The 16656-nt window shown below is 38.9% G+C and overlaps 1 protein-coding gene across 3 annotated transcripts in view; it reads left to right on the top strand.

Moving 5' to 3' along the window:
* Nucleotides 1-16656, top strand: part of ZMYND11 (zinc finger MYND-type containing 11) — a 109381-nt gene that overhangs the window by 72366 nt on the left and 20359 nt on the right. For 2 of the 3 annotated variants that reach the window (XM_084279919.1, XM_084279920.1), the window contains exons 4-5: nt 7424-7468; nt 10338-10499. In XM_084279919.1, coding sequence (XP_084136045.1) covers nt 7424-7468; nt 10338-10499 — 207 coding nt within the window. The remainder of the gene's footprint in view (nt 1-7423; nt 7469-10337; nt 10500-16656) is intronic. The other variant, XM_084279921.1, reaches the window with a different exon arrangement.

Here is a 16656-nt window from a genome sequence, read left to right as displayed (position 1 = left end):
CCCTCCTTTGTCTTTGCATTAAGCCTGTTAGCATGTAGCTCATGAGAAGTGGCTCTTCCTACCCCAAAGAAGGGTTGAGAATTACAAACAATTCTCTGCATTCTTTTTCCAATCTTGTTTTTTTTCTTCCCATCTGTTCAGGAGTATTTCTTCTCTCTCCTCTGCTCATCTTTTTTTTTAATCCCCTAAAAAAAGGAGCTCACACTCTTTGGTGGATCTTCATGGTATACCAAGGATGACAGTAGTCAAGTCCATCCTACTGAGTACCTAAGAGATAATGCTTCTTTTAAATGGGTAAAACAACCTCCTCAGTATCTTCTCTTGCCTCTCCCAGCTTTGCCAAGTTAAATTTGAAAAATTGAATCATTGTGATGCTGTATTCTTCTTTGAGGCTTTCACTTTACAGTTCTGGAGTTGACAGATGTCGCAATTTTTTTTTTTCTGATTGAAAGGGTGTTTTGAAGAATGATAATTTACTTAGAGTCTCAAAGTAAGCTAGTCATAGAACCATAGAATCACAGAATGGTTTTGTTGGAAAAGACCTTCAAGATCATCAAGTTCAACCATCTATCCAGCCTTACTAGGTCCAACATTAGACCATGTCACCAAGTATAACATCTACTCTTCTTTTAAATACCTCCAGGGATGGTGACTCAACCACCTCCCTGGGCAGCCTGTTCCAATATCTAACAACCCTTTCAGTATACAAATTTTTCCTAATATCCAACCTAAACTTCCTCTGACACAACTTAAGGTCGTTACCCCTGTGTCACTAGCTACCAGGGAGAAGAGACCAACCCCCACCTCACTACAACCCCCTTTTAGGTAGTTGTAGTGAGTGATGAGGTCTCCCTTCAGTCTCTTCTCCAGCCTAAACAATCCCAGCTCCCTCAGCCACTTCTTGTAAGATCTGTCTTCTAAACCATCGTTAAACTAGTCTGTGGAACTTAAATCATGCTAATGGACTAGATGACATAGATCAGTCCATCTTGAGTTTGTTCTAATCATATGCATCTTGGTTTTTTCCCCACCTCTTTTGTGCCAGCTCTGACGTAATAGTAGGGTATTTTTACTAACTTTGTGGGTTCAAAGTGCTCTGCATCTCTGGTAACTGTTTTGAATCTTTTATTATTATGTCATGCTGGTCACTGATTAAAACTTCATTGAAGCTGATGGGCTTATTAACATTCATGCTTCATTCACAATACATGCAGCCTTCATGCTTTTATATCACTGACAGCTGAGCCAATACCAATCACACCTAAAGCACAGGGGACATGGACATGAAGTTGGAGATTTAAGCAAAGTGTGTAGGAAGCTCTGCTGTTGGTTCAGATAAAATGTTTCTGTGTATGCAGAAACACCAACCTAGAAAAATTCCATGGAGAAGATAAGGCCAGGAAAACAGTGTAAACATATTTTGAGAAAGAAAAGGGGAGGGAGACCCCTTTTCTGCACAGTTCTTCTTGGAATGAGACATGGAACTACAAGCAAAGAGGTGTTTTTTTTCTGGTCTGGATTCTTTCTCTTTCTAGGGGAAAACCTTCACATGCACCATGTGGAAATAAAAAGCATTGCACTAATAAATACTTCAGCACTGATTTATCTCTCTAATGAAAATAGCCTACAAACTACTTCTTGGCTCTACCTAAGTACAAAATGGTGACTTTAATAGCAGAAGCAAATCCAGTTTCTAAGGAGATAAGTTGAAATTTTCTATTAACCTTGAACTCACTTGGAACACGAAGAAAGAAAAAGATATTCATTTGAAACTATTTTATATTTCTAATATCCTGCAGGAGAATACTTGTATTGTCTCACCTCAAATAATGTAAACTGCTACTACCCAAGCATGATCTTCTTGGGAGGGAAGCTGAGATTTAGTCATTGCTTCAGGAACACAGTTCATAGGCTGAGAACATAAGCGTGACAAGGGGTTTCACAGTCATTTTGGCTGCTGGCATGCTACTACACTGGTTGAAAAAACTTCACTTCTTTAGCTCTGGAGCCTATCACACTGAATAGTCCAGAGCATGAGTACAAGGGAGGAGAGGGAATAAAAATCTACCTGTCCTGGTAGGGTTCCAGAGAAGACTGGTGGTTTCTGCCAGAAACAGAAGACTTCTAAGATAAACTGGCAATACATTAATTAGACAAACTTAGGCTTGCAGATAAAACTCGGTGAGAGAAAGCCAAAAGTGTTCTGAGGGGCTGTGGAATTCACTGAAGAACCTGAGTCTTCTTGCATCAGTGCATCAGAAGAGGAAGCATTTATCAGTGAAGAAATTGAAAATGGTTTATCATGAGCTTATAAATATGTCTATGTTTAATATGCACCACAGAGAAGGAGATTTTTGTCTTTCTTCTCCTGACTGATTATTTTGTGTGGGTTCTGTTTAGAATAAAACTGATTTCTAAAATATGAGAAAATAAAAATAATGTTAAAAAAAGTTAATTGCCAGGATTATGAAAATCTTTCACTAAATAAATACAAGTACTCAAAATTAAGCAAGGTAGTCATGAGGACATGTGAATACATAATTGCTTAGAATTTCTTTGTGATACAACATGAATAATGAATACCTACAAAGTGTCCTACAGAGTCAGTTTATGGAAATCCATTTTCAAGATGAAGCCCAGGTCATCAAAGCGTAGGATCTATAAAGGCAACTGATTTGCAATGGACAGATTATCCTGTCTGTAAAAGCATACATCTTTGTAGATACCTGCTGTGGTCATTTTCTAGAAAAGGAAGGAGAAGATAAAGTGAAACAATTTTCATAAAGGAATTCTAGCCGCTGAAGTCTTTGTGTCTTTGAAGGATAGATGGATGCTTGTTTATATGCTGAGCACCTTCGATGAGCAAAAGCAGTAAGAAAAAAAAAGAGATGCAAAACAGGAGACAATGTATCTAGTAAATACACATATACAGGAAACTACTGGGGAGAAAATAAGTACTTTTTGATGCTGAATTTAGTCTAATGCATTGCTCTAACATTAAATGTAAAACATGGGATGATCTAAGAAATCTTATCTTTGTAATGCAATCATCCTGATCTAGTTGTCGATCCTGTACAGCAATGATAAAAGGGAAATATGTTATTAAACAGTTAGCTCACCATTTACCTACTGCAAAGATGAAGAAGTCCTCTGAGCCATCAAGGAATTAATCATGCCTCCCTCAGTTCCGAGCCTAACCTACCATGCTGTTGAAAAGATAAAAACAGATTCAGTGGGCTACTGAAGGCAAGTTTACAGGTGGATGCTACTGAGGAACAAGTGGAGCCAGGGATGTTGTGGCATGAAGAGAAGGTTGGCCCAAAGGGCAGGAGGAGGACTGCCCTCACAGCAGGCTGGGACCTCTGGTGAGAAACACACACAGTGTCCCCACTGCCTTTGGAAAAATACTGGAAATGGTGTTCTATGCCACATTATGTTTGTCTGACCCAGGTAGTATTTGATGCATGCTAGTGCCTGAGTGAAAACCAATGCATCTGCTAGAGATCCATGATAGGTTGAAGATTTCTTACTAGCTACTGTACCCAACGAGATATTAAAAAGAGGCCAGTGTGCACATACGAGGTGCACATGCTAGCCTTCCTCTGGGAAAAAGAAAAAAAGGAGTAAGTCTTCAATCTGTCCAGCTCTACAAGTAAACAGCCACATCCTGTAAAACTCCTCCTACTACAGAACAGTTACTTGGAAGTTCAACAGTATTGCAAAAGCAGTGAGTAGATGGGCAAGGGGAGACATTTCAAAGATGAGCACAGTTGGCACTTCCACAATTCTTAAGGGCTCTTACAACTGTTCTTGTCTGAGCCTGTTTCAGGCTGCCTGTTTATACTTTGCAAGAAGTATTGGTGAACAGACAGATAATTTAAATATGCAGTATCTGTTTACAACAAATGTATCAGTAAGAAGCATTTCCTTCATGTTTTGTATCAGAAGGGGGGAGTGCACCTAGATAGTGCTTCTCCACAGTGACTTGCTATATTCTTGAGTCATAAAGACTGCAAAATGCACTGCAGAGTTTTAACAAATATCTATAGCAAAGCTCATATCTAATTGAGAAAGCTCTGATGGGAACAGATGCTGCCTGAAAAAGACAGAAAGGAACTGATTGATTAGGAATGTGCTTAGAAAGAAATAGATGCTGCTTTGTTTAATGTGAATGGGGGCACAGGGGTTTTTTTGCAAACTCTGAGACCTCTTAAGGAGAGGACTTGGATACAGAAGAAGAGTGATGGTATGGCAGATACACCTATACTAAAATGCAGTGACACCCCTTGATATTATACTAAAGGCTTTTCATCTACAGCAGAAATTTTGAAACACAAAAGATTAAGTTCAGGAGATAGGAACTACTTCCCATCAGCAGATGATGATAGATGCAGGTTGCCAAGTCTGAAGCAAAATGAAAGATGTGCTAAAAGTAATAGGTCATCATTAGGGGAGGTATTCCTTTCAATGGTTTTGTCTACTTGATACGGACTGGTAGTCAACTTGGTTGGATTCCAGTGAAGAGTTACTCAAAGTCAACAAATGATCCTTAACAGCAGAATCCAAGGTTTTAAAATTTCTCTCTTAGCTGAAGGTGGGACAATTGAAAGAACTGATATTCTCTGAAGAGAAAGAAGTGTTCCATATGGCTGTCCCTGAATCCTAAAATATCATAATCTAGAACATTTGGCTCAGAAATGATATCTTCAAATTGGGCATGGCCTATCTCATTAGATATCACAGAAACGGGAAGCTGAAAAACAGTAAGAACTCATTCACAGAGACTTTTCAGTTTTCAAAAGGGTTATGAAAAGGCAGGAAAAGATTGCACTAAAGTTTTAGGTTGGTGATTTGGAAAAATCTTGAAATAAATGTAGCATGCAAATACTACTATTTTATATAGCTTATCTATTGTAAATGACTTCTTTCTGCTGGCATGGACCTTGTTGCCATTCTGTATTTCACCACTGTGACAGACCAAAAAGTGTTGTTACGATACAAAGTGGGTGAAGCCTACTGTATATCTGCTAACACTCTTCCTTTAGGCTGTATGTGAAAAAAACTGCTTTAAATTCTTTGTCTGCTAGAGATCTGGAGCCATAGGGGTTGTTAAAGCACAGATACCACACAGGGCTGACTGTGAGTTTGCACACAAGTGGGTCTGAATGAAAACCCCGTGATCTGGAGGGAGCTGTGTGTGCATGAGTGTGGATAAGAGATATAGAGAAACACCCCAGCAGCGCATAGGTAAGCGGCAAAGAAACTCTGGAGAAGCACTTGAAACAGAACATCTGGAAAGAAAAAAAAATACCTTCAAAGAGTGCTGTGGGACAAGTGCCACACAGGAAATGCTGGGAACCATGAGCTCCATGGAAAATGCTTTCCTTCATTTGCGTCGTATTGAATTTAGGACAACAGAACTGTATGTATGTTATTGATAAATAAACACGATTGCGCCAAAGAGATAACTGACTTACAATTGTTTTTTCCCATCTATGTGACCCTTTTTTTTTTTTTTAGCTTGCTAGTTGGGTCCAAAGGATATCCATAATTTGGATGCTTTGGGAAATCTAGTTCAACAGTGTGAAACCAGCAAACCCCTGTAAGGGGGAGTTTCATGAATAGAGTTTTGCCTTTTTTCCCCCCACCCTTTTCCTCTCTCCACCTGATAGTAGAGTGACTTAATACCGAGTATCTGGGCTACCATTAAGGGACTTGGAGAAAACAGATTAACAGGTAAGAAATGAGCTACATTAATGGAATATGCATTATAAAAAGGCAAAGTGGTCCTTTTAGACAAAGTCTAAGAAAAAAGGTTATATTGTTTTCATGTGCTATGTCTACATATAATTTATTGGAAAATTAAAATTTACTAATTGTTTTTACATCTTTTTTTTTACAATAATTATGGGCTTGCTAAGGTATGGAAGTGACCTAATAGTTACAATTGTGACCTCTAAGTTATTGTTAATTTTACTGTCAGTATGTGCTTCACATCTTGTACTTAATGGTATGCTAATTGTACAGCAGGATGTCACATTCTCCAACATACAGATTCCCTATTTCAATTACAGCTAAGTAAATCTCCATTACTAATGAGTAAGCATTTCTTTTCAATGTACATTTGCATTATAATGGAAATTTTCTTTATGCGCTAAAATTATTCTTTCCTTGACAACAACTATATATTTTATTCTACAGTAAAGGCTACAACATGATGATTCATTCCTTTCTGTTGGGTTTATCTGTATTTAAATTGTCAAATGTTCTGGATAGCCTGACATTTTCTGTCCCATGTTACTTTTCTGTACTTCCAGAATAAATTTATGTATTTGCTTTAAGACAACCTACTTAAGACAAATCACAAAAAAAGTAAGCTTATGTGTCAGTCATAAATTAAGCCGTATTTCCCAAATTGTTGCATTGTTTCGTTCTTGTTGCTGAGAAATCTCAACTATTTATGTCAGTACAAAGTGACCTTTATGATACAATGTTTGACTGCGTTGAACATAAAGAAGTGACCAGAAGTGACCCATATCACCGCAAGATCCCACTCTGCTTAACAGAGCATAGCTCTTTGGCTATTAAATACAGGCCCCTAACAGACATTCGCTGCCCTGCTGATGCATATATCTAGAAATGCAGCGGGCAGCTGAGTAAAATGAAGGGGGAAGGCCTCCTGTTTCCTCTGAGCTATGCAGCTTTGCTGCCAAATCCGCTCCCTCTTGGGGGTAGTGGCCAGTCACTGGGTGCCGCTGAACTGCTGAACTTGGGCAGCCGGGTGCTGCCGGCGGAGGATTCCCTCCGTCTGCCAGCGCAGTGACCCAAGAGGCTTTCCCTGCCCTGCGTCAGGAAACGAGGATATTGGCAAATCGCGTCCCTGTGGCAGAGATCCTGCCTTCATTCTGCATGGCCTCTGGAAAATGTATCCCCTTCTGTACACACATAAGGACTGTGAGTTTTTATTGGTAAAGCGATAGCTTAACCTTTGATAATGTGCAGCAAAGAAGATGTTGCTTTGATTATGGAGGGGCCACTCCCTGTGCGGTGCATTATGTTGCAGGGATCTTTTTCAGATGCCCGAAGAAGGTTTATGTATCAAAGAGAGTGCATTAATTAACAGTCCTTAATATTCTTGACAATTTTTAATTTGGCCTGGTAGGTGTGTATATATGGGGAAGAAGATGGGCGTTGGGTTCTTTTAATGCTATAAGTACATGGGATGTTTTAATGAAAGAAAATGTGGCGAAAGCATTAGGTAGCATTTCAGAAATGCAGGAGGAAATGTATGCAGCCAGATGTTAGAAGTAACACATTGATTTCCTGGTCACTGTGCATGAATTCTTTCTAGCCTTGTGTATATCCTGATAATCGGATGGCTTACAGTATAGATACAAAGTTTGTTTTGTTTTTATTTTGAAAGGCCTACGGTATGCAGCCTTTTTCCCAGACAGCAGCAAAAAACAAGGTGAACAATTTTTGCACTATGTGGTTTTGAATTCTGTCATATTTTCTATTACGTTTTCTGTCTTCCATTAGGATAGCTTAGTTTACTATATTAACCACCACCATCATCCATATCACTTCCAATTCTGAGTTTAGTCTGCATTATGTATGTATGTAGTTCGATGATTTTTCCTCTCTCCTGGGGGCTGGAAGTGGTTACTCACACGTTACAGTTCAAGACGTAGTTCCAATGGTTGCCCTTTAATCGGCCCTTTTCGGGGCGACTGATGACACCTGGTGGTACGTTTTATAAGTGCACACAGCCGCGGTGGCAGCTGCCGGAGAGCTTGGACCTGTCCTACCCCGGGCACCGACAGTCTAGAGTTGGAGCTATTTAAATGAATCTGATCTCCTGCACGGGGGAAAAAAAATAATAATTAAAAAAGAAAAAGTGTTGGGAGCACATTCCCCTCCCACTCAAATTTCTCTAGACCAGGAGAAGCGATAACATTTCATTGCTGTTGGGGCAAAAGTAGTGCCTCTGACCTTGCTGTCGAGGTCAGCAGTGTAGTTGTTCCCAAGGGTTATGTACCTTTTTTATTTTCTTTATTAACTTTTCAAGTATATTGCCTAAATGACTGTTTTACCTGTACTTACGCACTAAATATACTGCATTAAACTAAAAATCTTTTCTGTGAAAAACCTGGGTGAATATCTTTAGAAATAATAATGGTGTTTTCAAAACTTTACTGTGTGAATACTGAAGGAAGCTTCTTCTGGTGGTTTATTTAATGTAATGTCATGGTTTCTGGCTTGAGTGCATGATTTTTCTTGCCAGCGAGTATATTTCCGTATGTTTATGAAATTCCACATCTCTTTGCCAGCATATTTCCTAACAATGGAATATCTGGGATATGCCAACAAGTAACTAGTATGAATAAAAATTAAGAATCCGGGAATCCTGATTCCTTGGTGAAATCCTCAGTAGCCAGAACCTGTTGGGGTCTTCTTAGTTTGATTTTTTTATCTGGCTAGATCCTTAATCAAAACTGATTCTTTTTCTTGCTTAATTGGCCCTTTAATGCCATCTGATTATTTTCTCCTTTTTTTTTTTAGTTTCATGAAGATAATTATTACACTAATATGAAAGAAATATAAACGAATCCTTTATCCTGATTTTTCTCAGTCTACAGGCAAATCAAGTACATCGACAATGCAGTATCTTTAGTTGTTTCTAAAATTATGTAAATCAGGGGCTCCCAAAGTGCACTGCCACTGGACTTTGTGGGAGGGGAAAGATTTGGTGAAACAAGAATGTGTTCTTTACAGCCAAAATTGGTGGTATTATTAAGCTGTTCTGAGATACACAGAATTGGCAAGTAGAATTAAATGAGGAGAAATGATAGAAAAGTCAAGTTACACTGTTGATCTGAACAACAAAGGAAGGCAAAGTTCTGAGTTCAAAAGTCATTATTTAAGGGTTGTTTGAGGTTTTTTCTCCCTAAACTTACTGACCCTGCACAACTTACTTACTGCCCCTGCACTCCACCATTCACAGTATATAAACTTTAGTGTAGGCAATCTGAGTTGAGGCTGTCCCTAAATCTCTTACATTCATGGGGGCTCTGGTCAGGTGAATTATGTAAACAACACACTCCTCTTCAGCTTAAGGGACTGGAAGTGCCACTTCTGTGTAGCACTTCTTACGCTACTCCATTGGAGGAGACCTCTCACACAAGGACTTAAGTGACCGTAGTTCCCAGGCACAGGAAAATGAGACTCGGACAAATTCCAGTTCTGGCAGTTGGTGGGAACTGCTAACAGCACCTTTACAACATGACGTTAAAAATAGCTGGATCAGATTTTTATCAAGATAATTTATTGAAGAATAGGAGCATTTTTTTTTCAGATATCTGAGCCCATTGAAAAGTGACATTTGACATGAAAAGGCATTGGGAGTTTTATCTGGTATCTGACAGCTATTTTTTCTTCTAAGTGTAGGCAAAAGTGTGGCATTTCGGATAACAAACATAAACATTTATCAGTGGCCACTGGCAATTCTGTCTGGTTTTAGTACTACAGATTCCTAGAGCAAAATTCTGCCTCCAAATTATATGCATGCTGCTCTCATTTACTTCAGCAAAGCTTGCACACATGTTTCAAAGGCCAAAATTTGGCCGTAGGGGCTGAATTCTCAAGGAAGAGTGTATTAAAGACATCTGTGCATCAGCAGAGCCATATCCTTTGTCTTCTGTAGAACATTTCAGGAATAAGCCTAGTGCTGTTGGACACTGCAAGTGAAACATTTTCTGATTTTTGAATTGCATTGGGATTGCTTAGCAGAAACGTTTCTTGCAGTAACAGGTTCATGATTTCATTTATTTCTTGTAATTCAACACATTGATACTGAAAAGTTGTCAGTTTTAAGAGACTTAGGAGTGGAAGGGGCCACCCTTCAGGAAATTACAGTTGAAAATATACTGTAGCAATCAAACCCAGGGGAAATAGTCCAAGGAAACAAATATGGTCTGTTGAGGTGCACAAACTTTTGTTTGTAGTCTGATACAGAGAGGTCAACAAGTGTTTTACACAAAGGTAGAAAACAAACCCACTTTTCCTTGTGGACAGAGCTCATATTTGGAATCGTTACTAATCAGACAAAACTGACAAAAGACTAAAACTTGGCATTCATATTCTATTTGAGTTAGTGTGTATTAAACTGATGAAGATTTTAAACATGTAGGTTTTCCCCTGTTTTTTAAACATTATAAAATTCTTAAAATGTTTATAATGTCTTAATTGCTGCTGGATTTCAAGACATATCAATTTTGTTCTTAGTTCCTGCAGATTTTGACAGAATGTCATACCAAAATATTTTGTATTTTTTGTAGGACTGGGAAACAGAAAATCATGACTGGTATTGTTTTGAATGCCATTTGCCTGGAGAGGTGTTGATATGTGACCTGTGTTTTCGTGTGTATCATTCCAAGTGTTTGTCTGATGAGTTCAGGCTTAGAGACAGCAGTAGTCACTGGCAGTGCCCAGTTTGCAGGGTGAGTACCTATGAGATTTCATGTGCTGATTAGAGGATTGATATTCATTAATAGATTCATTAAGGTGTCCAGATGGTCTGGCCAGGTTAATGGATAAAGAACTGAATATTGAAATGATGGTACATACCTAGAGCATCTATACAGAGATACCAAAATATGGTGCATGTAGCAGATGGTTGTTTTTGAAGACTCCAGCAAGTTTTACTTATGCATTTGAACGCACACAGTATATATACTGTGTGGGAATGTGTGTACGTATGTATGACACGTGTGAATGCAGTATATTGGGGAAATCTTCAACACAAGTAAACCAATTGCTGTATAAGATGCTACTGTTTTTATTTAACATCATTTTAATGAATCAAAATGTAATTTTTTTGTACTTTGATGACTGCATTCTTAATAATTTATTGCAATCATATACTATAAAGTCACAATCATGTTACTGATGAGGGCAGTATCAAAAATATATGGGTTGAAATCCCGTTTCTTATTTACTTCTATGGATTCTGTTGGTGCGATATGGATTTCACACTAGGATCCATATCTATGTGGCTTTTTCTTTAAAAATGCTATTTTTATGAGTCTGGTAGGGAGACAGTAAAGAGTATTTTGATATACTTTCCAAGAAAGAGCAGGTATGTTGTCTACGTGTCATTAGAAGACTAAACATTCTAGTCAGGATGGTGCTTACTGAAGCAGCCCGATACGTCTCCTTACTGTTGTCATCTCTGCATCACCTCCCCCAATGGAGCATGTTCCTAGGCTTCCTTAAATGGCGGGAATAATGCATATGATTGTTTCAGGTAAAATTACTGCTGTAGAAAGGCATAAAACTGCCAGTTGCACTCTGCCTTGGATTGCTGGAGGGAGAGGAAATGCCCTTGCTAAAAGCTCAGATCTAGCTGTGGAGCAGCAGGCTGACCTTCAGATGATCTGTGCTGCAAGGAATGTAAGGGTTCAGGCACTTCATATCATGGAGAAGCAGTTTTTGAAAACACATGGATTGTTTTGTTTCAAAACAGCACTTTCTGACTGCTGTTACCTTAGAGCCAGTTGTAAAAAACCTGTTGCCTCAGATTTGGAGCTCTCAGAGTTTAGGGAAATAGCAAGAAAATTGAGCCTGCCTCAAGGAAGTGGAAAGGAATGAAAAAGATATAGTGGCAAAGAAAAAACAAATATGAATAAAGACATGTACTGTATCTCCCCATAATTGCTAGCATTAAATTTAGCTAGTCAATATTCCTTCTGTTAAAAACAAAGAATGACCATATGTAGGTGAATTTCTTTCAGTTTCATAAAGACACCTCCTTAATAACGGTTGGTTCTTGTAATAAGTATCAGTATTATAAATGGTTAAAATTAGGTAAACTGGATCCAGTCTCCACTCTAGTTCACCCGTAATTTTAGATGACTCCTGGTGAGAGAATGTAAATGGTTTTAGCCACCTTGTATATGAGGTGATTTATAACATCTGTTCTGTAACACAGATGTCATCAGAGTGGAAATGCTGAATCATTGCTTGAAATATGCACAGATATGTAGGGTGGTCAGCTTTGAGAACAACTTGACTTTCATCCCAGAGCCTTGAAATCCTTGATGGCAATGATGTTTAATGTTTACCTTGAAAAAACCACGTGAAACTCAGACCATTTGCACCGTGACTGTCTTTCTAATGTAGGTTGAGTTTTTGTGATACAAAGACTAAGGAGAGGTTTTGGGGACTCTTAAATACTCCCTGCCTCAGAGTTCTTTGGCTTTGCTCAGTGCCTCAGATGATGATAAACCAATTTTTCTGCCTATGCTATTTTTAATGCAATGGCATCCTTTTTCCTCCTGTTTTCCTTGTAATTAATCTGAATCACTTCAAGCCCTGATGCTGCCAACTTGGACTAAGGAGGCTTGCACAGGGCCTGTAACCAAAGGAGATCTAGTCTGGCATGGGAGTTAGCACCCTTGTGTCAGGCTCCAGTATTCTTTTCCTGCTTTCTCCCCACCTACCTAGGAAATTGCTAGTCTAATTTTATTTTAAAAGCTAGAGAGGCCTATATTCAAAACCTGCAGTAATTTGGAAAGCCCTGGCTGATGTCCAGAGGACGTAACAGAGCTTAACTATCTTGCATGAGGGCAGTGGGATTTACTTTGCATTATCAGCAGTAAATATATACATTGAAGAAAAGTAATAGTTGGGACAAAAAGTTACATATATTTTTGTACTTTATTCTTGTAACTGGACACGGGACTTTTCACCTGGGGATTTCAAACCTCTTTACAGTGGTGAAGTAAAAATATGTTTGAAACCTAATATATTGGGAAATAATTGAAGAACTCTCCATTCTTATGTAAAGATCACTTCTGTAACGCTGCCAAGGTCAGCAAGCCTTTGGATTATTCATTTCACAATTGCTAGTTGTACTAGCTCAATCAACCTGTGCAGCTTTATCTTGCACACTTGACTACTCAGAAACATGTTATAAAGGACATTGCCAAGGATTTGTTCATAACTTTAAAATACTTTTCCTCCCATAATGTTTATAACAGTCCTTTACAAACCTTGGTCTGAACTGTTACCCTGCTTGTGTTTTTGATCCACTGCATCCATAAGCAGGAATGTCCAGTTCCTGGTGTGCTTTTTTTAACTTGACAGGACCAGTCTGAATATTTTGTACCCAACATAATTCTCAGCAGGAGTCAAGAGTCAAAGAAAGTTCAATTCAAACCACACTGCAGTGATTGAAGATTTTCCCTTACTGCTGACTAATCACTGCATTAAGTGAAATAAATCGGTATTATCAGCAAAATTCCTGGTAGACAGGTCACAAGAGAAAGAACTTAGCGACAGTATTCCCCACTACTGGAACAGTCCGTTCAAGATAGGGTTAGTCAACTCAGTTTCTGAAGGATGCAGACTTGAACCTTTATGGCTGCTCTTTGGTGAGATGAAAGGAGGAAATTAATTTGTTTTTACAGAAAGTATAACAAAAACACTAGTGGGGTTTGGTGTTTTTTTAAATAGATGAATACAAAATCTGACTGGGAGAATATCGATCACATCTTGGGGTAACCAATTACTATTATTTCTTTTTGCAAAAATTCAAATTTTAAAATAATTTTATAGAGAAGCAAAATGATGCATAGTGACATATAGTTTGTCCTAGAGGAACAGATTTTGATCTGTGAAACAAAAAGAAAGAATTATTCATGTAGTTTTGGTTGGCTCCTAAATTTTATACAAAAGATGAGATTGATCTTCCATACATGTGCTTTGGAAGGAATTACAACCAATTTATCTATCATAGAGGGTGTTTCAGTGTTTCTGGGTTTTATATATATGAGTGTAAAGTAAATTCTAGAGCTTAAGATATTAAATGCTGTGCTGATAAGTATGTAAATAGGCTATTTCTGAGTTCTGGTACTGTACTAAGCATTCTGTAGAGTACATAAAAATACACCATCGTGCACAATCAACTTGAGATTTAATTTGACAAGTAAGAATGACAAACAAAAAGTTAGAAGCAGAGAAAGATGAAGGTTACTTAACTGAAGTAACTCAAGTAGTTAGATCAGGGAGTTTTAGGTACTAGCTGTCAGCCAAGACAGTTAATAAAAAAATACAAGGAAGGAAGGAAGAATATGGCTCTATTGACTTGCTTTACGGGGTGTTATGGTAGGAGTTTGTTAGATAACTGTATGATGAAACATATTCAATGAAAAGGATTTGGCATAAATACATAAATAATAGCCATGGGTTGGTAGGTGAAGGGAAGGGCTAGTGGAGGACTGGTGTTAGCACCTCGTGGTTCAGTGTGCAGAGCCCACACCTGGGTGAGTGCTGCGGTGTGCTCAGCAGTTCCCTCCCATCCACCTTGCAACTGCGTGTACCCTTGAGTAAGTCAGGGAGCTGGCAGAACTGGGCAGTGCATAGGGCATATTTGATAAAGTATAAAGTAATTTGTCCACAGCAGTGAGGAAACTGGGAAACTTCCACTTAGAGCCTCCATCACCTTCTCTGTGCATGTAAAAGCATATTTAATTTATATGATGCTTCTTACTCAGAAGGTGCTCAATGCACCATGTAAGTACAAACCAGTTTGTGGATTCAACTGTAGCATTTCTAAAAGCACCTAATGCTTTGAAAAGTCCAGTTTAACTTCATATGGTCTTGAAAGAGGCAGGCCTTGTGCCATATTCTGCTCATCCAGATGCTTGTCTGTATGCTGCTTAGGGCATACGGTGCACTGTTTGCTCTGAGCCCCATCCCATGTGCATGCATGCCTTTCTTAATAGTACAGGAAACCTGAGGACCTGAGGGTTGCAAGTTTGAGAGGGCGGCAGAGCAGTAAAGCTTTCCATATGTAGCACCAAATTCCTCTGGAAATTTAAACCCTAAAAAAAAAATCCAAGGGCCAGTGGGTAAAAAGCAAGGAGTTTCTCAACAGCAGTGGTGAATGGATGTTAGATTTTGCACCTAGTTCCCCTCTGCAGATGCAGCCCTGGAAACCTGAATTGTTTCTGAAAATGGAACTGGTGCCTTAGAAACATGCATCTGTCATTGAACAGCCTTCACCTAATCCATCACTGAACTGAACTGACGCCCTTTGATGTGTGTATACCTGTGACAGTTGAGGGAGGAAGGAAAAAAAAGTTAATGGGAGATTATAGGAAAACCTTTTTACATGGAGAAAATGTAATGGAAATGCTTATGGCTAGGCATAATGCTGGCACTAACACCTTTATTTCTTAAAGTTTCTCTTTTTTTTTCTCTTCAAGTGAAAGATTGCAGCAGCTGCAGCATAGTGGCCATTGTCACACTGTGAGTTGAGAACTGCCTTCTAACTCAGGGTGCAAAAGGATAGTCACTTCCATCATAAATGGTGCTACTGCAGGATGGAGTGTTTCTTGGCAGTACCCCTCACTGCCACTAACCTCGTGTGGTTCATAAAGTCTTGTAGTGAATTCCTGCACTATAAGCATGTCGGAATTCCTAAATAAGTCACAACTGCACAGTGCAATATACTGCTACCCACATTAACAGCTAAGTAGTATTATTAATCTGGAGTACTGAATACAAAAAGCAGTGTAAATCCAACCTTCAGGTACCAGCCTCTAACAAATTGATGTGCTGCAGAGAATACAGCATATATAAGGTATTTCCTGCACCCACAAGCAAAGAGTTAGGTTGCAGCCTTGGCCTTCCACCTACCAGATCTCATTAATCTTCTACATGAGGATTGCTTTTGTGGAGGTTATTACTTCACTCCTACATCCCCTATGTAAACATGTATGCCTGACCAAGCCTTTCAGTTTACCATTATTCGAAGCGTAAGGGCTGCAGATTTCTCTAAAAATTGGTACTACTTAAAAATCATCCTTGTTGTGGTTTAACCCAGTAGGCAGCTCAGCTCTCTCACAATGCTGCTCTCTTGCTTCTCCCCAGCTCCCAGTGAGACAGATGAACTAAAAAGGATGAGTAAAAGCAAGAAAACTTTTGGATCAATATAAAAGTTGTTTAGTAAGTGAAGAAATGGAAGAAGAGAGGAAGAAAACAAAACAAAACAAGTGATGCAAAGGCAATCATTCTCCACCCATTCCATGGGCAGACTGATGCCTAGCCAGTTCCTGAACAAAAGATGGCTAACCCCCTTAAATTCCATCCTCTACCTTTCTGTTGCTGAGCATGACATTATTTGGCATGGAAAATCTCTTTGATTAGTTCAGGTCATCTGCCTGGTTGTGTCTCCTCCCAAATTCTTGTGTAGTCTCCAGTCTATTCACTGTGGGGTTAGAGTGAGAAACAATGAAGGCCTTGACACTGTGCAAACACTATTCAGCAAGAACTAAAACATCAGTGTCTTATCAACACTGATTTGGTCACAAATGTAAACCATGCCACCATATGAGCTGCTATGAAGACAATTAACTTCATCCCAGCCAGACGTAGTACAATCCTATATTGAAATAATGTATCCTACAATTAGCATATCCACAAGTGTGAAGATGCTGATAATCTTTTGGGGCTGGATTGAATCTTAGCAGCCTCCTTGAAAGCAACTTGTACTTAAACAAGCTTTCCAGTAGTATATCTTAGTATATGTGACTGTGGGAAGAGATGCACAGTGGATCTTACCACTTGTACATTCACAAGCCACCACCATTA

Source organism: Gallinula chloropus, assembly GCF_964237585.1.
Source record: "Gallinula chloropus genome assembly, chromosome: 2".
NCBI lineage: Eukaryota > Metazoa > Chordata > Aves > Gruiformes > Rallidae > Gallinula > Gallinula chloropus.
The sequence above is the reverse complement of the archived record's forward strand: the minus strand, read 5'-3'. Positions and strand labels throughout refer to the sequence as shown.